The sequence below is a fragment of the Ahaetulla prasina genome, chromosome 1, assembly GCF_028640845.1.
Source record: "Ahaetulla prasina isolate Xishuangbanna chromosome 1, ASM2864084v1, whole genome shotgun sequence".
In the NCBI taxonomy this organism is placed as follows: domain Eukaryota; kingdom Metazoa; phylum Chordata; class Lepidosauria; order Squamata; family Colubridae; genus Ahaetulla; species Ahaetulla prasina.
This window is the reverse complement of record NC_080539.1, coordinates 298,377,601-298,404,974: the sequence shown is the minus strand read 5'-3', so window position 1 is coordinate 298,404,974 and position 27,374 is coordinate 298,377,601. Positions and strand designations below refer to the sequence as shown.

The 27,374-nt window shown below is 35.2% G+C and overlaps 1 protein-coding gene across 10 annotated transcripts in view; it reads right to left on the bottom strand.

Annotated features, from left to right (window-relative positions):
• Positions 1 to 27,374, bottom strand: part of GPHN (gephyrin) — a 252,172-nt gene that overhangs the window by 44,781 nt on the left and 180,017 nt on the right. For all 10 annotated transcript variants that reach the window (XM_058161861.1, XM_058161864.1, XM_058161862.1 and 7 more), the window contains one exon: positions 4,977 to 5,019. In XM_058161861.1, coding sequence (XP_058017844.1) covers positions 4,977 to 5,019 — 43 coding nt within the window. The remainder of the gene's footprint in view (positions 1 to 4,976; positions 5,020 to 27,374) is intronic.

Below are 27,374 nucleotides of genomic sequence, written 5' to 3'. Positions count from 1 at the left end.
ATAAAGACAGGGTATAAAATTAATCAGTCAGTGCCTGCTCAATTGCTATGGCCTGTGTACCAAAAGATCTTGCCTTTGAAGATATCAGTCATAGTTGCTGATAAAAAATCAAGAAATGTATTTCTTAGACTATGATCACTAAACTTTGAAGCACAACATTGCTCAATAATAACTACCGTATATACTCGAATATAAGCCGATCCGAGTATAAGCCGAGGTCCCCAATTTTACCCCAAAAACTGGGGTAAACTGGGGACTCGAGTATAAGCCGAGGGTGGGAAATGAGGCACCTACCGGTTGGGGAAACCCTCCCTCCCTCAGCTGAGAAGGCTGGCGGCCCCCGCCCGCCCTCTCACTGCACCGGCAGGGCTTCCCCGCGCCGTCCGGTAAAATGTGAAAAAAAGAAGAAAAAAAAAAAACTTGAGTATAAGCCGTATATACTCGAGTATAAGCCGAGGGGCTTAAAAAAAAAAAAAAACTCGAGTATAAGCCGTATATACTCGAGTATAAGCCGAGGGGCTTAAAAAAAAAACAAAAAACTCGAGTATAAGCCGTATAGACCCGAGTATAAGCCGAGGGGACGTTTTTCAGCACAAAAAACGTGCTGAAAAACTCGGCTTATACTCGAGTATATACGGTAACTTTTATATAAATCCTGTTCTTAGTTTTTTGCAATATTTCTTAAAACGTTAGCTATTTCTATAGCTAATATTAATGTAACATAAACAATTGATTCAATTCTTGTGAGGCAATGATTGTTGGATTTGTTATACTAAAACACTGAAAATTAAAATACATTTTCATTAGATGCATGATATCCAAATTTGGGAAATAGCTCTGTCTAAAAAAAGACATAAGAAAGAAATTTGAAAAACTTCTGTGGTTAAATTATTCAAATTAGGTCACCTTTTATTATCTATATTAATAGTATTTCATAAATATTTTGAAAATTGATTATTGAAAATTGATTACTTGTATCTACTTTATTGGAATTATCTTTCATTGATTATTTGTGACTACTTTCTTGCATTTACTGTATTAACATAAAAGAGATCTCATTGTGTTGGTGCATCTGGTCATCACATTTCACTCTGTCAGCTAGGTATAAACTTATAACACTTTGCTCAGATAATAAGAATTTTATCTTAGGAATTCTATTCCTAAATATTTAACTTACCTGAACTTATCCTCTTATTAAACAGTGGCACATTTGATATCATTTTTGTTTGTGAAACATGGCTGAACTCATCCCTTCCTGACTCCATTATCTCAAACAAAGAATATCAAGTCTATCGATCAGATCGTGAAAACCGAAGAGGTGGTGGAGTGGCTATCTTTTACAAAAAGTCACTGAATCTAAAAAATATCCAAGTAGCACATAAACTCTCTCTTCCTGAAACTATTGTATGCGACCTATCACTTGACACTACTCTTCGATTCTTACTATGCTACAGAGCCTCTGACTATGACATTACCCATGCAAATATGCTAACCTCAATGCTAACATGGGCTACCTCTTGCCCATATCCTCTCATCTTCCTGGGTGACCTAAATCTACCTCTCATTAACTGGACAACTAATGAATGTTCAACTGACCCAATCCATACTACACTATACAACGCTGTTACAAACCTAGGTCTTGAACAACTTGTAACTAACAATACAAGACTCAACAACTGCCTTGATCTCATCTTCTGCAACAATTCAAACTCAATTTACGGACTACAAATTAAAAACAGTGGACTGTTTTTCCAACAGTGACCACTGCATGATTGATTTTCGTCTCAATATACGTCCATACTTAAATCGTCATAACAACAGTACTCCCAACTACAACTTCAAAAAAGCCAATTACGACCTTATAAACAACGATCTTTCATTTCTGGACTGGCAAAATTTGTTTGCAACCTGCATAACCGCTGAAGACCACTATAGAGTCTTCCTACTTGAAATCAATAGAGTCATTAAACTATATGTACCACAAATGACTACCATGATCAAGAAAAACAAACTACCCATATCAATAAAAAAGCTTCAATCAAAAAAAAAATCCCTCTGGAAAAGAAACAAAAAAGGCTATGTTACAAATTTCAAAAACCGCTACAGAAATATATGCAACCAAATAAAAACTGAATGCACAAATTACCACACCAAGCAAGAAGAGAATCTTATGCGCACAAATTCCAATCGTGCCTTTTATAATTTTGTTAACAATAAACTTAAAGACTCTAGATCCATCCCACCACTAAAAGATTCTAACAACAAAGAATGCAATGACGAAACAGTTAAAGCAAACCTCTTCAACATTTTCTTTGGATCAGTTTTTGTTAACTCCGATAACACATATCCGACTTTCCACAAACATACCAGCAATGATTATGATGATTTAACTCATATAGATTTCACAGAAGACAACGTTGGAAAAGCTCTTCACAACTTAAAACCATGGCTATCTATTGGACCTGATGAACTGTGTGCATACTTCTTAAAAAAACTTTCCATTAATATAGCAGAACCCCTAAGTATTATCTTTGATAAAGCTTTCACTACCAGTTCTCTTCCCAAACTTTGGTCACTAGCCACAGTCATCCCTATCTTCAAAAAAGGAGACACCAGCTTAGTCGAAAACTACAGACCGATCTCCCTTTGCTGTGTCACCTGCAAAGTCATGGAATCTATCATCAACCAATCCATTACCTCACACTTAGAAACAAACAACCTAATCTCCAACAAACAATTTGGTTTCAGAAAAAAATTATCATGTAACTTACAACTTCTCCACTGCAAAAACATATGGACTTCAAATCTTGATCAAGGCAAATCAATAGATGCAATCTACATAGACTTCTGCAAAGCTTTTGACTCAGTAGTACGATAAACTTCTCCTAAAACTAATATCCTATGGCATCTCAGGACCCCTCCACAAATGGATATCTGCTTTTCTGTCTAACAGACAACAAGTGGTCAAAATTGGCAATGCTCTATCAAATCCTGTTCCTGTCAAGAGTGGCGTTCCTCAAGGCAGCGTTCTTGGACCAACAGTCTTTATACTATACATTAATGATCTTTGTGACCATATCTCAAGTAATTGTGTTCTCTTTGCTGATGATGTCAAACTATTTAACATCACAGACAATACTTCTATCATTCAAAACGACCTTGATCATCTAACCGCTTGGTCTAAAAATTGGCAGCTCCAAATTTCAACCAGCAAATGCTCAGTCTTACATATAGGAAAAAAGAACCCAAACTAAGTACATACTAGATGGACATTACCTTACAGACGACCCCATCCCGTTAAAGACCTTGGAGTTTTCATGTCAAATGATCTAAGTGCCAAAGCCCACTGCAACTACATAGCAAAAAGCTCTAAGAGTTGTAAACCTAATCTTATGTAGCTTCTTTTCCAAAACACCACACTACTAACCAGAGCATATAAAACATTTGCTAGACCAATTCTAGAATACGGCTCACCTGTTTGGAACCCTCACCACATCTCTGACATCAATACAATTGAACGTGTCCAGAAATATTTTACAAGAAGAGTTCTCCATTCCTCTGAAAACAATAGAATACCATATCCTACCAGACTCGAAATCCTAGGCTTAGAAAACTTGGAACTCCTTCGACAAGACCTAAGCTTAACTCACAGAATCATCTATTGTAATGTCCTTCCTGTTAAAGACTACTTCAGCTTTAATTGCAATAATACTAGAGCAACTAATAGATTTAAACTTAATGTCAACCGCTTTAATCTAGATTGCAGAAAATATGACTTCTGTAACAGAATCATCAGTGCTTGGAATACTTTACCTGACTCTGTGGTCTCTTCCCATAATCCTAAAAGCTTTATCCAAAAACTTTCTACTATCGACCTCACCCCATTCCTAAGAGGACCATAAGGGGCGTGCATAAGCGCACAAACGTGCCTACCGTTCCTGTCCTATTGTTTTTCTTTTCTTCTTTCTATATATATGCTTATACCTCCTTATATTTAGTCATATATGTTTATATACTATATAATCTTTTGTATGATTCCTACATATATTGTTGTGACAAAATAAAATAAATAAAAATAAATAAATAAACTTTCTCTTTTTTACAATCAGTCACTATATCTTTTATTATAGAGATTCAGTGGTCCAAACTTCAACAATTTCATTCCATTATATTTATTACAAACTGATTTAATAAAAAAAGAACTAAAATAACAAATTATAAAGCAACATAGTGAAAACAGAAGCATTAACTAATAAGAATCAGTAAAAACATTGCTAGTCACAAAGCTAAAAGGATAATTAGCTTTATATAAATTATTTAATTCACAACTGTTTCATGGGTGCATTAACTTTGTCATAGTTTATCATTACAGTCACAGTTTATCATTACTGACAACCCATTTTAATGACTGCATTAAATGCAATAATAAAGCAACTTGGTTCTGTAAATCTTAATTAAAATTAATCATTGTTACTACATATAATTAATATGCAGCTTACTGAAAATAAATGTCAGTTTCTGGTTTGTTTGCGAGGTCAGAAACGTGTATCCAAGTTTTCTGCATGTAACATAAAACTGTATTTCCAGAAATTTCTGCTACATATCCTGATGGGCGGAGATGTCTTTCTTTCTTTCTTTCTTTCTTTCTTTCTTTCTTTCTTTCTTTCTTTCTTTCTTTCTTTCTCTTTCTTTCTTTCTTTATTTATTTTCCATTTTAGTATATATTTATTTATGGTTTTACAAATGTCATAGAACATTTGTCCATGACCACTGGATACAGTATTTTGTATATCTTTCAGTTTGTCTACTAAGATCTCCTCACATATACCCATGTGTACTCTGCAGACACAAAAGCCTAGACAAAATAGCTTTAAAAGGAGTTCACTTTCTATGGTGTCACCAAAATCATTCCAGCAAAACTATACCTTATCATGAAGGTATTATATTCCAGAAGAATACAAAGATGCAACACTTACTTGCTCGGAGGATGTTCTCCTTACTGCTGCACCTGGATTGGACCTGTAGAGAGAAGGGCAGAACTGATAAAGCAGAACAAACATTATAAAGTGACTACAGGAATATAGTGGGTAAGCTCCTGGGACCTGGAGACAGAGGCTATATTCATTTTAAAAAATCTTCTTACACAACTTATATTTAACAAACTGTTGCTTAACAGTTTGAATTAAATATAAACAAGAGAAACTAAACCAATGTATAGAATACAAATTTTGTTTGAAGCTGAACTGTAATTATATATATATATATATACATATATCTTCAATTTCAATTATGCTTTACTTTTACTACAAATATATTAATGAGAAAAATATAATAAAATCTATATTTTACTTCAAAAATGAAATACAGAAATACAGAATATAGACACTTGAAGCTGATTATAATAGATCAATTAAAACAGGACAAGATAAAATAAACACTATACTTAACATTTCTAGCTGTTTCAAAATTTGATCAATTATTTCCTAAGCACAAATTTCTTCAAAACTTTGATCTTATTATTTGTCTTAAACATGATATCTGATTAGTCTATACAGGTAGCTCTTGGTTAATGACCACTTGTTCAGCGACTCAGAATTTATGACAGTGCTGAAGAGTGGTTCTTACAAATGGTCCTCAAAATTCTGGGCATCACAATACCCCTGCAGTCACATGACCTTGGCAACTGGTCCAGATTTTTTTTACTATCGTAGTGTCCCAGAATCACAATTATGATTTGTGACCTTCCCCACTGGCTTCCCACAAGCAAAGTCATTGAAGAAGCCCATAGGAAGTCATAAGTCATGGTCACATGAAGTACTCACTTAACAACCCACAGTAATTCACTTAATGATGTAACTGGGGCCTGCCGGGAAATTTTACAGAGGACTTTTGAGAAACATAACATCTTTTTTGTTTCTTACTTAATATACTGGTTGAGTTGCACTCCTGGAAACAACAGCTTTGAGTAGTTCTCAGAGGCTCTAGCTTAATGAATAATAAAGGAATACTGGCACTTGATTTATTCTGTTTCCAAGATTCTGCATATTATATTATCTATACCATGTCTACAGTATGCATGAATATTAACCTAAACATATTCTAAACTGGGTATGTTTAGCTTAAAGAAAGCATGTTAGCAAATACAAAGTGCTATAATTGGGGAAAGGGTTTGGATTTATTTGAGAATAGGATAAGGATCAAGGTATAGAGGTTTTGCAGAGGGGAATCCAAACTTGAAATCAAGAACAATTTTCTGACTGTGAGAACTCTTTAAAAAAGGAAGAATCTGATTCTTAAGTTTGGGTACTCTAACATTGGACTTGATGAAACAAGGATTGGGCACTAATTTCTAGGGCAGGGAAGTAAAACTCAAAGTCCAGGGGCCTTTGGTCCCGCAGGGTGCTTAGATCTGGCCCGTGGGCCGTCCTGGAAACAGCAAAGGACTGGTCCGTAGTGCCTCTGCCAATGAAAATGGAGCTCGGAGCTCTTGGGAAAGAGGGTTGCAGGAGGCTGTTGCAGCAGAAAACGGAGCTCAGGAAGCCGTTTTCGCTGGCAGAGTGCTCGGGCCACCACAGGTACCCCTGACACGAGTGATGTTGAACTGGCCATGCTCACCCCAGCCCCTAAGGTCAAACACAAGCCTGATGCAGCTCCCAATGAAATCGGTTTGACACCCCTGGTCTAGGGTGATAGGAGGGTTCTTGCTCTGGACAGGGTATTGCATTTGAAGACCAACGTGCCTTCTAACTTTATGATTCTATGAATCTTAGTTTCTTGGCAATAAATAATAATGATACTCAGTGGGATTGTTTCTTGCTAGGTTGTATTTTGTTGAGAGGAGCTAGACAATACCACATTTTTCAAAGATCTCTGAATGAGGGAGTAAAACTTTTGCATGTACTATTAATTGTGGAGCCTACATTTCCAAATATTTGTTTCTTCTAAAAAGAAAAGAAGCAACTTATAGTATGAAGTCCAGATTCTAGTTTTACTTCTTAATGAAGAACATTTAACGTGAAAAGCCAACAATTATTGAGGTTAAAATAAGGAGACCTGTGTAGTTCTGCAGCTACTTCTGAGTACAAAATTGTACCTTATATAATGTCTGTGGATATCCTCAGTCATTCAAGACACAGTTGTCTCAAAGGTATTTTTTCAAAAAGCAACTGGACATTTTTTCTTAAGAAAAAAAAACCAAATTGTTTTGCTTCTCATCCAAGAAGCTTCATCAGTTGTGATAACGGGTGGGGGGGGGAGGGGGGAGGGGGGAGGGGGAAGGGAGTGATGGAAGGCTAGGTTATGACCGGATGACTGGGGGATGGACCAACAATAGAAGGATTATATTTCTTTGCAATCATCTGGACTGCACTATCTCTGAGAGCTCTTGAGCCTTCTAGGAGGTTTATCTTTGCCCACAGGGTCACCTGAATCAGAGTGCAATTAGTTGTGAAATCTTGAAAGTGCTGCAATCTCCAGTCTACAACACAGCCCTTACAGCAGTTTCAGTAAAGTTCCACAACCAATTGCACTCTGATTCAGGTGAATTTCAGAGCAGAGATAAACCCCCAAATGGCCTCAAGAACTCTCAGGGAGAGTGCTAATGACCAGATGACTGCAAAGAAATACAATCTTTCCATTCTCCCACCACCAACATCTGGTCAGAACGTACACCTACCATTCCATCCCCCCACCATACAAACTCAACTGTCATATCTATTATTCCATCCCCCCCCCTCCCCGTTCCACCATCACAACTGATGAAGCTTGTGGATGAGAAGCAAAACATTTTGTTCTTCTTCCTTAAGGAAAAAACAGTCCCGTTGCCTTTTGAAAAAGCACCTTTGAGACATCTTATATAATGATGAAATAATTATGGATTAAAAAAACACACCAAATATCCCTCTTTCTTCTGTTTCACAGCAGCTTGCCCCAAGGAGACATCTACCTCAGTCTGAATTTATGTGACTAGCATAAATCTACTTATTACAATTAAATAACTTAAGCCAATGTCCCAACCTATGTTGGCTTATGGTTGTCCTTTCCTGGAAAAAAGTTACATTACAAACAACAACAACAACAACCAAAAACAACACAAACTTTCCTACCATAATTACACAATAATAGTTTCAATTAAAAAAGTGGCTCAGATTTGTTGCTCCCCCAACCCCCAAATTTCCCAGGATTATTAAAATCAAAGTAATATTAAAACCTAGCAGGTTGGTTTTTGTATCCTAGATCTACTATAAACAAAATTCTTGAATAATACATGTCTCTCCTGTATGAATGTGTTTGTGTCTGTGAAGCATGAGTGAGAGTGGAGGTGGGTTGTTTGGGATGGATAGTGTCATTTTTAAAAAAATGGCTTCTTTGAAGAAATGAAAAAAATAATTGAGCAATATCAAAAGTGTTTACGCCAGAGACCTATCAGGAAAATATAAGAATAAAACATAGTCTGGGAAATGATAAATGGAGAAACAAATATGATCATACAACACAGAAAATGAGATGATGTTAATGACAATAACAAAGTGAAAATCAACGGTTTTTGAACACAATATAAAAACAGGATTCCCACACCCTAGAATAGATGTTTGCAAATCAGAGGCTTTTTTTTTTAACTTTTAAAAGCATTTTTTCGGCCGAAGAAAAAATGCTTTTAAAAGTAAAACAAAAAACAAAAAAACTCTGATGATCGCGTGGCTCAGCTGGGCATGGGGGGAGGCAGGGATTTTTGCTACGGGTTCTCTGAACCCCCGCTGCCATCACTACCGGATCAGGTGATCCGGTCCGAACCGGGAGTATTTCACCCCTGCATTAAGTCCATTTATAGTGAAGCAAATGAAGGGACAAAATAAAAAAATAGTAGTAATATAGTATAGCAACAATACAGCTGAAACTTGTATGATGATTCAGCTACTGTTAAAATGAAAAATCTCTCAACTGTTTGGAAGAACCTTATTGTAGAAATGAATTATAGTTTACCACTCATCAAGTTATTAGATTAATATTATGAAATTTTACCTTCTGTCCATAGAAGCAGTGATAAAAACTGCATGGGATAAAATGAGTTTCACAGATTTTTTTAAAGCTGAAACCCTATCTAATAAGAAGCTGTTACTCGTTAGCAGTTCCATTTTAATATATTGTATACCATTATCTTCTAAATTAGCATGGGCTTTATATCAAAATAGCTACACACATATAATAAACTTCGGGTATAAGAAAAATAAGTGCCTGTCTCCCACGTATTTCCAAATGTAATACATGAATGAACTTTTTCCATTCTTTTTCTATCCTCATGAACATCCTAGGCATCTTACTGCAAAGCAACTGGCAAAACTTTATTTTGAGAAGTATGTATTAAAGCACAAGAGATAGAATACAAGAAAAGGAAGTCTTTTATTTCCTATGCTTTTCTGAATATTCAAAACATTATGAATCCTATATTACAAAAATGGTGCATGAACAGCAATATGGCTGCCACTTATGTTATTCTACATATTGAAAGAAAAGTGATTATTTTTGTCTACATTGCAACGGTTTCTATTTTGAGACATGGCTGAATATAATAGATCTTTCTTTAAAACAAATATATACAAGATTCTGCTAGCTCAACCCATTTTTCCATGGAAGTCTCTTCACAGAAAATAACATGTGCATGTCTTTTGTATTATAATTTTAAATATAATTTTTTTCTTTTCTTTGTTCTGAGTTCTGATTAGAAAAAGAGGTTTAGACAAATTGTAGCTACATTCTGTTGTTTAGTAAAGTATTTTTTAAAAAAATGATAAATTGCTTTCATGGGTTTGAAGTTACATTTGTCCATTAAATTTTGAAAATGCTAAGTAATAACTCTATAAAAATGAATATTAAGTAAGGTGAAATTAAGAAATTGAAGGAGATGGAAAATAATGCATATATAATACTTATTAACAAAAAGGTCAACTATGATAGAGCTGAACTCTGCAACTGTGATAAATGTTAAGTTTTAAAAATCCATTTTCATCTTTCATTTAAAGTCAAAGAGACTCTGAGTGCTATAGTCATGAAATATTCATGTTAAACATAAAAATTAAAATAAAAAGTTTTACCAAACCAAAACCACAGTATAAGGAAGCGGAGGAAAAATGCTGAACACGTGCCTATAGTCTTTAGGAAAGTTTCAAGAAATTACTTACCTTTACTATATCATAACAAGATTAGCACAGAATAAGTAGTTAGAAGCTAAGAAGTCAAATAAAATACTATATAAAGATGAAGAATTTTTAACTCAAAGTAAAAAGCTAATTCTTATAAATAATTTTTAAGTTCATGTATAATACAATATATGGAACAATAATAACAAAACAAACCTCCCCACTGATTGAAAGCAATTTTTCAAGAACAGTAGAAAGATTTAATTTACAGAAAGAGTTACTATTTATCATCAAAGACATGCAATATGTAGAAGCATCACTAGAACTCCAACTCAGTGGACCAATACATACATACTGTATATACATATATAGAATATTAGCCAAGACAGAGGAAAATGCCATGGATTAGGTAAGCTGTAATGAAGGAAGCAAGATAAACAAAACACAGAAGCAGTTATGATGTGAGAGTTATTTTCTTCTAACTAACATCAAAACATTAGATTTACTTTATAAACAGGAGTTCCATCTATATAGCTCTCTTTCCAGGTTTGCATTAACCCAGAATACTTACTGCCACTATCATTGAATAGCCAGCCTATTTTGCCCGGCCTGAGACATTATGAAGGGTAAACTGTTGTCAATACGGGATGGAATAGCACTAAGTAATTCTAGCATTATAGAATAGATTTAGAGGCCAAAAACTATCCTGGAAAAAAGAAATGGAAAACTATTTCTATGACTATCTTAAGGACTGTGGTAAAGAATATTTTATCACAATTTTTTATTTTTTCATGAGTATTGAACTTAATAAAAATATAAAATATCTCCTATATATATATATTTTTCTTCAGCTTAAAATTGTTAATTTAAGAGTTGCCTTTGCAATGGCCACATTCATGCTTCAACATACTAATATTTGGGTCCACAGAGGACAGCTGTTACAGGAAATGTTCCTGGAGAACTACCAGCTGAAATAACAGTCCTGAATTCATTCAGCAATGATTCTTGGAAAGCACTGAATTTATTGAAGAAACATGTCTCTTCATCTATTGTCTATGTATATCATGTTGGCAAATTTTGCAAAAAAATTTAAAATAAAGTGCTGCCAGTTAATTGGAGAATTGATACCAATCACTCTGTGATATTGCTTTGGTAATGGCCAGAGAACTAGGTATAAATTTCAATAATGCATCAGAAGTATAACATATATCACATTGTTTACATATATATATATTTATATTACTATAAATATATCTGGTGTAGAGAAACTCATGAGAAACATGTTACAGTTGCTATTGAACAAGGTGATCTGTAATTTCTGCAAAAAATATATATGTGTTGTGGCTCTAGCCCCCACCTCTCGGGCCCTTCCCCCTGCCTGAAAGTGACTCAGAGAGTGAGGGGGAAGGGCCGTCAGAGCTCCCTTCTGCAGGGCCAGCCTCTCTGGCTCAGCTCCAGGAGCCAGAGGCAGGCCAGGTGGAGGAGGTGACGAGGCCTCTGTCTCCTGTATCTCCCCCTGCCCAGGCAACGCTTCCAGACCCAGCTGTGGACAATCAGTCCTGGTTAGATCCCAGGTTTCGTAGGTAAGAGAGGCGGGAACAACAGAAGCAGGGGTGGGGCAAGCCTAGAAAGTGCTGAGTCACGGAGCCACACCCCACAGGGTATAAAAGAAGGAGGGGCTGCTATACTACTTCGTGACGAACAAATCAACTGACTGGAGTTGGAGACTGGAGAAAACTTGAGCTGAACTATCTGACTGAGCATTTGGCCTGAATTGCTGTTTGCTCCTGACTTCCTGGTTGCTCCGGTAACGAGCTCTGCGACGCCGGCATCAAGGAGATAAAGAAAACCTTGGCAGACGGACGCTAGTTTGCTGCCAGAGCTGATAGTTGCCGTGGACTAAATTGCTGGCTAATTGGGTCAGTTTGCATGCCTCCCGGACTGAGGTGGGGGACAGAACAATATGTAAGAACCATTGTTTCTTTTTTGTGAAATCCTACCCAAATAAAACATATACTGAAATTGTTGGATTGTCTTCCAAAGTTAGAAAATAAAAATGTTTCAGTGCTGAAACTGTCTCATATGGATGATAAACCAATTTTATACCCATCATCCACTGGACTAATGACAGCATTGCAGTCACCGGCTGCTTTCTATAGAGAATTCTTGCTGATTAATTATAACAAGATCAAGAATATGATCTTTAAAAATAAAGTCTATGAAGACAAACTGGGTCATTAAAGAGCATACGATCAAACAAATGGCATCTTTTAAGCATTTGTAGATGACTTATTAAGCTTCACGTAGGTGGCCTGAAACTGATGGTTACACAAAACGCTCAGGCAAGTGCTGAGTCGGCTGTCCTATGAAACACATACAATGTTACCATACTGAGTTTATTCTAAGTTTCTGAGAAAGATAGTTCTCAGTGGTCCTTCATATGAAGCAGTGATTACTTCCAATCAAAAATTGTAATCAAGCATACAATATAACTAATTTCTGTTGGTAAATAATAGATAGAAAACACATGCTTCAGATTTAATCTATACTTAAACATCTTCTATTTAGTTAATTTTTAATTTTGATTAGACGTTAGACTAACTCTCCTATGCCATCAATACTTTAGACACTACTGCCTTTTTGTTATGTAGTATTTGCTGAGATAAAAGTTGATTACTTGATTTTAATGACTGTTTTATGTGTTTTTTCCTCTCTCTCTCTCTCCCTCTCTCTCTGAGTCCCGGTGGTGCAATGCTTAGAATACAGTACTGCAGGCTACTTCTGCTGATCACTGGCTGCCAGCAGTTTGGCAGTTTGGATCTCATCGGCTCAAGGTTGACTCAGCCTTCCATCCTTCTGAGATCAGGAAAATGAGGACCCAGATTGTTGGGGGCAATATGCTGACTCTGTAAACTGCTTAGAGAGGGCTTTAAAGCACTGTGAGGGGTTACATAAGGCTAGGTGCTATAACTATTGCTAAGTGCTACTGTATATCTGAGAATTTTTGCCTTACAAATCTGCTTATAATACGTTAAGTAAATAAATTATAAATTCACAAAGACATAAATCAGTAGTGACTCTTTTTTTGAGATGCAGACGTTTTTCATATGTCCACATGCAGAATATGATATAGACATGTTAGTAGTTAAGCCACAGTGTAACTTAATATACGTAAAATGTTGATGGGAACAACTTTCTTCCATATAGAAATTTCAAACATAGGTTCATTGAAATAACTGTAAGAAGTTTCAAGAACTTCCTGCTTTGAATCTGAAAAAGCTTAACAGGCCAAGCACAGACTCATGGGCCACCACTCAAATGTAAACACTGTATCAGTCATAGGCTTACAATTTACCCTTTGGAGAGAAAATAAATATATTTTACTTTTTAAAGTGTCAGCTGATTCATACATGTACGTTCTTTAGTAAGTTGAAAAGTAAAAAGGATTTCAGAAAATGAGAAAGATTCACACAAAGGAATATGCAGAATAAATAATTGACAGGAAAAAAATGATTACAGACAAATAGTTGACTAAAAAAATGAAACTAATGTAAGTTGCATAGTTATTTTTCAACAACTTGTGGCATCTCCTTCCTCAAGAGAAAAAAGGCATCATCTTCTTCATTTTATCCTACTGTGTTACTTTATCCTTCTGAAGAAAACTAGCAGACACATGATTTAATAACAACAAAAATGTCGGATAAGGAAGTTCAACTTTCACCCTGTATTAGTCATGTTTGTAGATGAAATATTTGAATTCTGTTCAAGCAGCTGGAGAAAAGTTTTGATAACTTGTATTCTCCTTGTTACCTTGTAACAGAGGTCTGCTAAAAAGTAATATAGGATGTTACAGAAAAATGTATTCTGCTTTGGATTTCATCTAGGGTGCATTCAAACTATCTACTAGAGAAGAAAATTTTTAATTGATACTATGAAAAATTAATTGATGAATAACCTGAAAAATGGGCTTGCATGCGAAACAATTCTGCCCATTTACCAACCCCTCTCCAACTCTCATATATTTCTTGAGAAACAGTTTTCAGATTGAAGCTTTAGTTGGTATACTTCCAAAGCTTTAGTTGGTATACTTCCAAATTATATCAAAATTTAACTGGCATTATCAATGATTAGTGAATCATCTTCAATATAAATAGTCATAAAATTAATGCTTGATCTCAAAAAGAATAACTTTTGAGATATGGACAGAAGTGAGACCAAATTGAACATAAAGCATAATTAAGATATATCTTAGACTAGATGAATTGGCTAACATGTATGCTAGATTTTTGAAATAATCTATTATGGGAAGGGATGTAATATGCTAAACTTGTCTAAAATATATACCTAAAAGAATTTGTAATATAGATAATAAAAGTCAGTACAGTAGTCCATAAACAGTATTAAAATAAAGTTGAGGAGAAACAACATACAATTTGTTTGTTTCTGATCAAGCAAACCTTGGTTAAAGGCCAAAGCATGGAAAGACAGAGTAAAAAGTGCTTCTGTGTTTAAAAAAAATTTTTTTTTAATTCTTAAAAACAGTCTGCAAATAGTCAAATGTATTTTGATAAAAAATCTGTAAGATTCATTTAGGGCCTTGCTGAAATGTTAATCAGTAAGAAATTTCATTGTGTTCAAATAGGTAAATAGAATCAGAAAGACAAGAGTCATAAAACACACATCAGAAACATTTATATGATGGTCTTATGTTCTGGAGAAAAAAAGGCCAGTAGCATTTAAAAAAATAAACTAATATAGAGAAGGCTTTTGTCTGTGATAGAAGAGACACAAAAGATCATTTAAAATGTGTTCTATATTAGAGTATCTCTACGAGATTGTATATAAATCTGTCAAAGAGACAATGATTACTAACAAAGACTTATTTTACATAAAATAAATGATAGCAAAGAAAGAAGTACCCTAGTTCCACATGACAATCATAATTGATGAGTTGTAAGTTAAGAAATTAAGAGGGACACAGTGGCTCAGGAGCTAGGACGTTGAGCTTGTCGATCAAAAGGTCAGCAGCTCAGCAGTTCGAATCCCTAGTGCTGCCGTGTAACTGGGTGAGCTCCCGTTACTTGTCCCAGCTTCTGCCAACCTAGCAGTTTCGAAAGCACGTAAAATACAAGTAGAAAAAATAGGGACCACCTTTGGTGGGAAGGTAACAGTGTTCCGTGCGCCTTTGGCGTTGAGTCATGCCAGCCACATGACCACGGAGATGTCTTCGGACAGCGCTGGCTTTTTGGCTTTGAAACGGAGATGAGCACCGCTCCCTAGAGTTGGCAACAACTAGCACATATGTGCGAGGGGAACCTTTACCTTACCTTAAGTTAAGAATAATTTTCACACTATATTGCCTGTTGCAAAGGTACTTTTTCAAAAAGTAACTGGACTTTCTTTGTTTTTCCTTGAAGACATTTTACTTCACATCCAAGAAGCTTCTTCAGTGCTGACTGAATGCTGGGGATGGAAGGATTTTAACGACTGGTCATCTGGTTGTTAGCACTTTGAATGTGGGTCATTAGCTCTCTGAGAGTCATTGAGGTTCCTTGGGAAGTTATCTGTGCCTGCAGGGTCACCTGAGCAGTGCAAATGGTTGTGAAACCTTCTTGGAACTGCTGAAAGGACTGTGTTGCAAACAGGAAACAGATGGTAACATATCCCTCCCCCTCTGTTGAGAAAGGGCTGTTCAGTCATAAGGGCTGTTCAGTCTTTGACCCCTACTTCAAACCAGCAGCCCTCTCTGCCCAGAATATTTTAAATTGCTTTATAGTATACTTACTGAAGATATACTTGTACAACTGTTCCTTTCATAAAATCTCACTACAATTCCTTGTTTCTCATTGAAAAAATATTGGCCAAGTTGAAAGAACTGTACAATAGTTCCATTGGTCCAAGATAGTTAATTTTGGTTAATACCACAGAGCAATGTTCCACCGTCATGAGCTCATAAAACAAAGCAAATTCCTTTGAAACCAGAGAATGTTCAAAAGCATTTTACATGAGACAAAGATGTGTTGCCCAAGAAAAGAGCACCACAAGGTAAAAAACAACAACACCTCACATTAGGTGTTTTTGTTTCCATACTGATCAAATATCAAATAAAAAATTTGTACAAAACAATAATGTATTTTTCTAAAAGAGACATCTTAGTCATTCCTTTCAATTAAAACAGAACCAAGTTATTGATTGAAGTTTTAAATTTTAAATTTCATTACACCAGTGCTTCTCAAATAGTGGGGCGCGCCCCACAGGGGGGGCGCAAGGCTCCGTAAAGGGGGGCATGTTTGACCTCGGCAAACACTGTCATAACAAGCTATTGATACTATTTACAGTCGCGCGGGGGGCGCGAAAAATGTTTTCTTCTTCCTAGGGGGGCATGACAGAAAATAATTGAGAAGCACTGCATTACACTCATGAAAGCATTTTTCAGAAAAAAGTTACATTACTAAGACAATGTTGCAAAGTCTAGATATTAGTTTTAGAGAAATACAAGACACTGCAAGAACAAGACAAAGCACTGGATTATAAGGGTCTTCGTTTTTGGATCTTGCTTATTGTTTCACAAGGCTTTCCTTATAATGGGCTATACTTCACAATATTTGAAAAATATGTATTACCTTTTCTGTGAAAGATATAGAAATATACATCTTAGTTTTTGGCAAACTCCAAATTTTAAGGGCTGTCTTAATAAGAGGTTAACGTTTTTTTAAAAAACTGGTTGTATGCTCTTTATAATGTACTGTAATTAACATTCTTTATAAATGCCGCAGTTAGGAATTGATGCACTAGTGCCTATGGTTTCTTTTGGTTTGCCTCTTTAATATGACTTTGAAAGAAACATTTACACTATGTATAATTTTGACAGAAGTCCTTTTTTTCTATACATTTAGGCAAGGGTGGGATTCAAAAATTTTAGCAACTGGTTCTCTGCCCGGTTGCTGGCTAGGCATGGCCATGGTGGGTGTAGGCTACTTGGCCTCCTGCAACATGGCGGGGGGGGGTATTTTCACCCTCCCCAGGCTCCAGAAGCTTTCCTTGAGCCTCCAGGAGGGCAAAAATGGCCTCCCTCAGGTTCCGGAGGCTCTCCGGAGCCCCTCCAGAGGCTAGAAACAGGCCATTTCCAGAGTTCTGGTAGGCTCATTTTTCACTTTCCCCAGGCCCCGGAGGCTTTCCTTGAGCCTCTGGGAGGGTGAAACAGCCTCCTCCGGGGCTCCGGAGACCCTTCGGAGGCTAGAAACAGGCCCATTTCTGGACTTCCAGAACATCCGGGAGGCCTGTTTTTCACCCTCCCAAAGCCTCCGTGTGGGCCCTGCACTTACCTGGCATTCCAAAATGGGCCGCATGGAGACTCCTGGGAGGGGCGGGGGTGGGGTGGGGCCAGCCAGTCCTTGCAACGGTGAACCAGATGTAAAATTAGAATCCAGTTCGCTTGAACTGGTCTGAATCAGCTGAATCTCACTCCTGCATTTAGGGAACTACTAAATTATTCCAGCATTGATACATATCTGTCAAAAATTTTCTAACAGCTACATGACACTCATACCCTTAAGTCCAACTGTTTTTATATAATTTACTGTAGTATCCTACAATCTAAAACTATAAAATGTTTAATTATGTAGATTAAATTAGCAACCAAGAACTTTTAATAATACAGCTTCTTATGCATTTGCATGAAGTTACACTTACAAGAATCTGAAAAAGAGAGAGAGAGAGTGAGAAAGAGAGGGAGAGAAAGATCAAGACCTAAATTCAAATATTCACTCAAGGTGGAGCTCAGGTGATTTCTGGCTACTACTGTTTCTCAATGCCTAATTAATTAGGTGAGCTGCTGGTGTGAGCACAAAATGAGGGGAGATATTATATATGTCATCTTGAGCCTCTGAGGAAAAGCAGGATGAATATGTAATTTTTGTTTATTGATACCGGCAAATCTGTCATTGACTCTTGTGTCCTATTTAAAATACTGACCTGTCATATACTGTTAAGCTCACTCAAACAGTATGTGAAGATAATGATTTTCCAGTGTTTGTCTTTGGCTTCTATTATTTAGACATATATGGGCAATCACAACTGTAAATCCACTAAAACAGAATGAAATACAACATCATGACCCTAGCTAAATTAATAATAAACTTCTTTTAATCTCCTCATATATTAGACAACTTATTATTAAGGCTCTTAGGAGATTTTTAGGAGATATCTAAATAGAAAAATAAAGTTTCAGAGTGACAAGATTCAAGTCTACTTTATGAATAAAAGCTGCATGGTATACTATATAGCTGTCCAATGATAGTTCTATTAAAAACAATAGCTGTCCATCAAAATAAAAAAGGGTATTATGTGGTTTCTGCTCTCTACTAGCTGAGATGTCAATAATGGATATTTTTATTTACTTAATGTTATGGTCAAAGACTAAAGCAAACAGCAAAGGCAGGAAGAAAACTATAGAATGAGGTACAGACCAAAATATACAGACAAAATATCAAAGTTATTAAGACAGCTAAACAGATGCCTAAGTTATCCAGTAATTGTCATAGAAATTAGGCCAACTCCTGATCTCAGGAGGAACTTACAACAGAAAATAATGAATTATTTCAATTTCAATTGTTCACTGCAAGCAATAGACAATATGCATGTGACGTATGACTAAGCAGTGCATTCCCAGCCAGGTAGATGTGTGTATAATGAGGTAAGGCTATAAGTAAGACATTGGGGATACAGGCTAAAATATTTTTCAAACAGACTTTCACATTGTTTATGGGCCTCTATTCTATACCTTGAAAAGAATGGTATAATGATTTTTTGTATTACAATTTGGAATGTCTGCTATATCTTCAAGTAAAAAAATAGTATGCTACAATATATAACCAAAACTCAAGAAAGCTAAGGGGAGGCGCTTTATTCTCCCCAAACTATTTATTATATAATGCCATTATACTTTTTCATAGTGGTTGTATTAAGTATCCAACATATTTATTTTTATTTTAGTCATCTGTATCCTGTTTTTATTATTTTTACAAATAACTCAAGGCAGCAAAATATCCAATACACCTTCATCTTATTTTCCCCACAGCAACAACCTTGAAATGAGGCGAACTGAGAGAGGGTGACTGGCTGTAACATGTGTCACTGCAAGTCTTATGCATACACCAGATATAATAGTAAAATTCAACCACTGTAATAACTGTTCCTTTTATATGAGCATTATGAATTGCTATGTTGGAATTGGCAGCAAAAGCACTCAAGATATATAATGCTGTACCATATTAAATGAAGAGGCGTTAACATAAATTGCCTGGTACTAAACACTGTTTTAATGTATTCACTTATGAGAGGAACAAATATGCTCATTACCAAAAAATTGCTATTACATCTACAATTAGAGTTCTAAAATTAGCAGTCTCTGGATAGATGGGTTTGGTCTCACCTCAGTGGGGTCCCAAAATGGTACCTTCTATTTACTCTTATGGACTACTAAGTTATAGTGGTAGGGTAGTCAATCCATATTTTTCTAGAGCTTTTCTAATTCATTGAAATTTCAAATATTATAATGTATCTGTTCTCCATCCTATGACCCTTCCTGATAATATAAAACCCCACATTTTCAATTCATAATTACCCAGTGCATCTCCTGACCTTCTCTGTCTCCATAAAGAACATGAATAAGTGAGCAGATATTTAAACACAGGGTAGATTGATGGATAATTCATTGTGACATGGCTAAATATCTTGCAAGATGTTAAGCACGGCAGCAGGCTTTGTTAGAATGAAAAAAAAAGACTTGAGAATAATAACTTTGGAAACGTTCTCTGTGTTTGCAAAATTTCATGCAGAAAGTATTTGTATACCTGAAAGGAAAAATGCAGCGAGATCTTAGGAATTATTTTTATAGTAATCATTTTGTGACGATGTTGGATGCATGATAAATTTGTTAGTACAAAACTCTTCCAGAACAGTATTAAATACAAGAAATCTTTCCAGCCTTTTCATTACAATAATAGTTATCAGGCAAACATGATGTATGAGTGCATCTAGAAAATTCCAGTTTTTGAAAAGCTTCTTCTAATATTTCCATTCCATTGAATAAGTGTAAATGAAAGAGCAATTCTTTCACTTTTCCTCCAATCTCATTTATGAAACAGATAAAACGTCAAACTCATACATGGAAATACAATTATTGAACTCTGTAATCTATTTCTGAAAGACCTGACTATTAAAAAATCCAACAAACAAACATTTAATTAATTAATTTCAGTGAATTATGTGGCCACCCATCTCACAGCAGTGACTGTGAATGGGTTACAAAATTATATAGTACCTCTTGACTTTCTGCATAAAAACTTTTCTTTTAAAAAACTGCACAGAATTTTGGTTTGTATGTAATTATACAACATTATTATAAACTATAAAAATGCTGCAATTAAATATTGTTCTATGATTAAGTGGTTGACTGGTATTAAACTAGGCTGGACATGGTTGCAAGGTGAGCATGCATAATAAATCTCACAAGGTGATTTTTTCTCTCTCACTTCTGCATGGGGAAAAACCAAATGAAATAAATAGATTTAAATCAAAGGGTGATGAATGAAGAAACTGTACTATGAAAGAACACGTGCAAAGTATACCTCAGAAACACTATAGGTGGATGAGCACGAAGGGAGCCGAGCCTGGTTATGCAGTGGGGAAAAGAAAACATTGTTAAAAAAGAGGTGATGACATAGTAAGGGTCTTAAAATGTTTTCTGTTTAGGTGGTTCCAGCACTGAGACATAGCAGAGGTTTCGTGTTTTCTACAAATTAGATTTCTGATATAAAAATATTTTGAAGATGAAGCCATTTAAGATAATGAAAAGTCAGGAGTCTGGTAGCAGTTTTTCTGACTAACAATTGTATTAAAAGGCATACATTTTCATGAGCTGCAGCTCACTTCATCAAACACATAAAGTGGTTAATTGGTGCAATTAAATTGGAGTGTTTTTTTTTAATCACAGACGGCTTTCCATCTACAATGGCATTTAAAGTAGAATATTTAAATATGAATATTTTAGGACTGTAATTATATATATAATTCAGTAGTTAATTCATAATTGTAACAAATACGGACTTTCAAAATGTGTGCTAAATTCAATAAAATTTACCTTAAATTTTACTTGTTTAAGTAAAATTAGTTGTGTGAACTAATCCGAATTTTTTCAGAAGTGAGCTATCCAAAATCAATAAATGAATCTCATTTTTGCAAAAGTAAATCCCACTTATTTGACAGAAAGCATTTTTGGTAAATAGAACAGCAGTTCTAATTTCGCCATAAACTCCTCTTTATGAATCAACCAATGCATTTTATGTCTTCTTATGTTCAGTTCAGGACAAGGTTCACATAATCCAGGAAGTTTTTTCCAATAATCCAAGCAACTTGGTTATGTCATTGGCTGATGTTTTCTTTTATCTATTTGTGGAGCTAAACAAGTATATTCCAGCACATACAAACTCAATTCATATATAATCACTGCTTACTATGACATTACCATGGAATTACCATGGTCACATTTTCTTACTTTCATGCTCACACTCAAACAAATGCTTTCTGGTACTTTGTGCTAGTTTTGTTGATAAGGATAGAAATAATTCAGTTATCACAAGAAAGTTTCTCACAGAAAGAAAGGCTGGCTTTAGAGATGGTGTCTTAAAAGAAGAATTCAGAAAGGATTCAGAAGAAAGGTAGAGAAAGATTGGAGGATTGGAATGAAGATAATAATGAGCAACTAAATCAGATTAGACAACTCTGATTTTTGAAGTTGGGTTATTGGTTTTAGTAAAGAACAATGAGCAACACTACTAACTATTACTGAGAGTTCTTGTTTGAGAGCAGTTCTGGAAACAAGTGCTGAAGGGAGCTGCGGGGCACTATGTGGAGAATCATGTAGAAGACCAAAAAGGGAAGAACTTCATAGGGACATGTCCACCCAATGCAAGAAACTCTTGATGGAGGTAAAAATGACGGGCAAAAAGAAGCACAAGAGAAAGCAGGCAGAGAAAAAATAGCTACCAGACTGAGAGACAGAAAAATTCCACCTATCTCTGGAAACCCTCCCTTTTTATTATTAGGAAGGAGTTAAGGCCAGATGGAATGTAATGCTCATATTTATTTTATTTATTTGTCAATTTCAGGTATTTCCCATCTCACCCTCATTATCATATTAAACTGATACTGTAGCTGGTAATCTCTCTGTGTGTGTTTGTGTGTGTGTGTTTTGAGTTACTTTAGGCTCAAATCTTGAATACAGAGAAAACCTTGCAATTTAAAAGGCTTTGTTGTTTCACTTTTTCCAAGACTTGAATGAAAGGGAAGAATTCACAGTGGAATGCAATGCTGTTAGATTGTTATCAGGTGAGACTAAGAAAATGAAACTTCTTGCCACCTATTTAGGCTAAAAACCTCAAAGAGATTTCTTGTATTGAATTCTGTCAAATCCTATAAACCCAAAAGCTGTTCCAGTGACATTTACCAAATATGGAAAGGGAAGAATCATAATGACTAAAATTTACAAACATTGTTCTATGTATAATTTCACTAGGCAATATGGGAATATTATTTTGTGAAGTCTGACACAGTTTGAAGCCAGACTTTGTGAAGTTTGCACAATTTGTGTGACATATAAAACTGCATACCAATTTCTGCATCTCTAATTAAATTTTGAATAATGATATGTTATTTGTTATTTGATCTCTAAAAATGTTAGGTGACTAATATGTGATGACATACTTGAATTTAAAAGGAAACATTTTAAGAGATAAGGGTAAGATGTAAAACTCACTACTAGAATAGAAAAGAGACGTGGTTACAGTAGTGCATATCAGTGGTGGGTTGCTCCCGGTTCTCTCCGGTTCTTGCAAACTGGTAGTAAAAGTGGTAGGAAGCTCCACCCACCTGCCCTGACATCATATTTGGCGATCTGTGCATGCACAGAAGCGCGCATGCTCCCGTTGCAAACCGGTAGTATAGGTAAGTAGAACCCACCCATGGTGCATATCTATTTGGAAGGCACGTGTTCACAAGTTAGTGCTGGGATGCTACGGCATTATTGGCTATCTTTCATGCTTGTGAATAGCTCCATGTAATCAGCAATGGATCAATGTTTGATCACTGTAGGGAGGGGACTGGGGAGTACAAAATCCCTCTGTAAAGATTATTTGAATCCTCAGTAGGATGAGAAACATAGGGCTTTAAGTTGTGTGGGGGATCTATTTCCATTTTGATACGAAGGATTAGAGTGTTTTCTTTTTTTAAGCTAAGTAGCTGCAGCTAACTGACAGCTTGGATATGCTTAGCAATCTGACTACTTTTCTATTAGTATAGCTGACCAAAATTCTATAGGAAAATTATTAAATAATGAAAAGGTAGTGATAACCAACTCTAAAGATGATTCTGGTGGACTCATCCCTCTCCTGTCCTCCTCATGCCACAAGACTATAACTAACAAGAGTCCTATGGGAAGGATCCCTGAAGACAGAAGGGAAAAGGTAATCTCACTGACCAGATAAACTCTTCCCATAACTTCAATAGCTTCATAAGGAGTTTCCTTATGGGAAGAATTCTATAATTTTTAAAAAAATATTTACTATATTTATAATTTTTATACTGAATGTTAGCTATCTTGAGAGCTAAGAGTATAATTATCCTGAAAATTGGAAGATAATATCAAACTTCTTAAACTTTTGTGAATTTTGCTTAACCCCTCAAATTATTATTCCACCACTCCTCTATCTGTGAGGAATAAAGCTGCAACGAATCTCTATAGGGAATAGCTGAAAGAGTTCATTTTTAGAACTGGATAGAGACTTACCAACAGGCAAACAACAGAAATCTTCTAATTCCATTAAAGTAAGGAAGTTTATAACACTAAAGAAGACATTTTGGAATGAATTAGGTCAAACAACCTGGATAATAACCTGAATGAAGTGAGGATGGCTCACGTACAGCTCATTCCTGAATACAGTATTCAGTTTATAAAAGTTATCTCAGTAGTAGAAGCATTCACTCACTCACTCACTCATTCATTCATTCATATTCTACCATAGTTCTGTTATGAACCTTGGAAGCGAACATAATAAAAAAATCCTGGGTAAGGATGAAAAGAAAAAAGAGAGAGAAAAAAAGGGAAGAATATATGGTAAACTAAAAAAATAAATAATCCAGTGAATGAGATTCATCTTACTTCCATTATCATTTCAGTTAGTCAACAAGATAGTAAATTGAGATGATGCTGTCTCAATTTATAAGTGCTCTTGTAAGGGCTTGGATTTAAACCACTCTCTAAAGATCATCAGCACATCTAATTTCAATTGAGAGACTGTTCCAAATGATAAGTGCTGGCAACCTAAGGTAGTGCCTCCTAGTTCATCTCCTCTCATTTTCCAAGAACAGCATTTTTAGCTGTATTCTTAATTGTTGGCAGGCAACTTTCTAGTTGAGGAGTGCAATTCCTAACTGCCAAATCATATTGAAAAGTTACCTTAGCTTTATGCCTTAGGCAGAAAAAGGAGGCCTCAGATATACACCACTTAGATTACAGCAGAAGTGAGGAACATTTTCAGACAATTCATAAGAGTTAACATTTAGTGAAATTTTGCAATCATGAAGGATTCCATTTTTTTACAGGCATTTTTATTTATTTTCTGGGGCTGCAGGCACTATTAAAGATACAAAATATGCCCTGGATCCAAATTGTCACTCCAGGACTATTGTGATGCTCTCTTTGATTACTTTTTCCTGAAATAATCTCCAAATGTAACCAAATAGATAGGCTTCCGTCACAAGTTCATTCATAATACTCGCAGACCGCTTACTGCCTGCTGCTGCTGATGTGCTTTCAAGTTGGTACTACCTCTTAGCTACTACATAATCTTTTTCCTATACATTGAATAAAATTGTGCAGGATTTATAACTGTATAAGTATTTTATTTATTCATTCATCAAATTTATATGGCCGTACATTTCACAGACAAGGGATTTTGGCCAGGGTATTGCTGAACTACAATTCCTAGCTTCCCTGAAGCTGGTCATAACTGTAGTTTTGTTTCCAAATTACCTAAATTGCAGGGAGATGGTTTGCCACCATGTTTTCCCAAAATTTTAAATATAACTTTAAATCTCAAATCTCTGATCAAAATGTGGAATAGCTTAATATCATTATTTTTATAATTGTTGCTATATACTCCTACCTGATATAAGATTTTGAAGAAGTTCTAACATCAAAATAACATCCGCTGAAAATCAGGATCAGTACTAAAATTTTCTGTATATGTTTATCAATACTATAAATATTAGAAAAATAATTTGGAAATTATATTTCACAGAAGAAATTTCTGACAGAGACTTTTATGATCACATAGAATTAGTTCAATGTTAACAAATTAACAAATAAAATTATCTAAGACTCACATATTTTCATTATGCTGCTATTCTAGACACAAATCTGTGATGTTGTGATCAATATATGCACAATGAATAAATTGAATGAATGAATAAGATGTATGGGCATTTTTGTAAAATAGGAGGCATATAATTAGAGGAAATATGATCCCGATTAGACTAGTTCTGTCGCAGTTTATTTCATCTATGCAGTTAAATTTTTAACAAATGCAATGAGCCAGTGGAAGGGACTTTAGGTCAATACCTCCAAATTGTAAGATTTGGGCCCCAATGGTTATTGCATACAGGTATGTGCTTACTCCAGCCAGTGTTATTTTTCCAACTGATTGACCAACGGTAAACATAATAGACTCAAACTGCTTTCCCATTGAATAGGAAAAACCTATATGAAGGTTGGTGTGCAATGAAGAGAAATAAAATAATACAGTAGAAATAATGTGGCATGACATGCATTTGTTATTAAATTGTAAAGCTCTAGAAATGAAACATGAAATATCACAAAAGAGCATATGATTTAAGTACACTTCTGAGGCGTTGTCTAGTATTCACGTAATCTTAGCCCCGATCTATTATTCTCCAGATGTCTTATAACTTCCATCTTCAGGTGACATGGCTTCTGCCACTCCTGGTTAGAGATTGGTTTTGGTGCAACAAAGCTGAAGGAAAGCAGCTTCAAAAAAGCTGGGCTAGCTTATTTATTTTTGAATTAGGAAATGATTGCACACCACAGTTGAATTTGGACACAAAAAGTGATTTTTAAAAATAGCAGTGAGTCCAGAAAGTAACTAATAGTTGGTCAATTGTTTAGAAAAAAAATTGTTTTGTGATATAAAACTCAAATTAGAAAAGGAAACAGAAGGGAAAGAAAAAGGGGAAGAATGATGGGATGAGAAAACAAACCAATCACATTTGGTATTACCAGCCAACAAAAGTTTATTAAAAATAATTCACCGAGTGAAATCGTACATTTACTCGGAGAGAGCATCCTTTGACATTCCCATCTAGGTGATCTCTGAGCTCCTCCAGCTTTCGATGGAGCTATATGTAAACATCAGAAAATGAATTGAAAAAGCCACCTATTCTCTTTTCATTTTCTTTCTTTCCATTTTTTAAAAAAGTGATGATACAGTGCAACACATTTCTCATAGCCTTTGTAATACACGTAGCATAATACAAAAAGATTAGCCTTTTGTTAAGATAAAAAATTGTTTGGTTAAAATAGCAACTATTTTTTAAAGTGTAGATGTTAATTAGCAAATACATATAGTTATAGCTACTGGTACACTTCTCAATATTCATATATTGATTTCTAACCATCAAAGTGCTAAACATTTTCAGAACAATTTTAGTACATTTTTAAAATACAGTCCCATACAATTTCTATAATAATATTTCTGAGTAATTATCTTTATTTCATCCTTGTGGTTTGGGTCTATGCCAATAAATTCAAAAACCAAAAATATGAACTTTAAAATACTGCATTCATATTTTAGCAAGAATGTATAAATTTCTACCAATACAATTTGGAAACTGATTTCTCATTGGTTGCTTAATGTGGATTTATTTATAATGGCTAACTTATTAAATACACTATTTGGCATTGTTTATTTATTTATATAAAGCATCAATTAATGTATACAATGAATACCTCAATTGCATTACAGTTTTAATTCTTTGAAAAAAGAATCCTTAGAGAAAGACATAGAGGAATGTAATGTTATCATTAGTATAAGTATAATAGCATTTTTTATTTTCATTTTCATTAGATTCATTTTTTGGAATTGAATATGGGAAACAAATGCA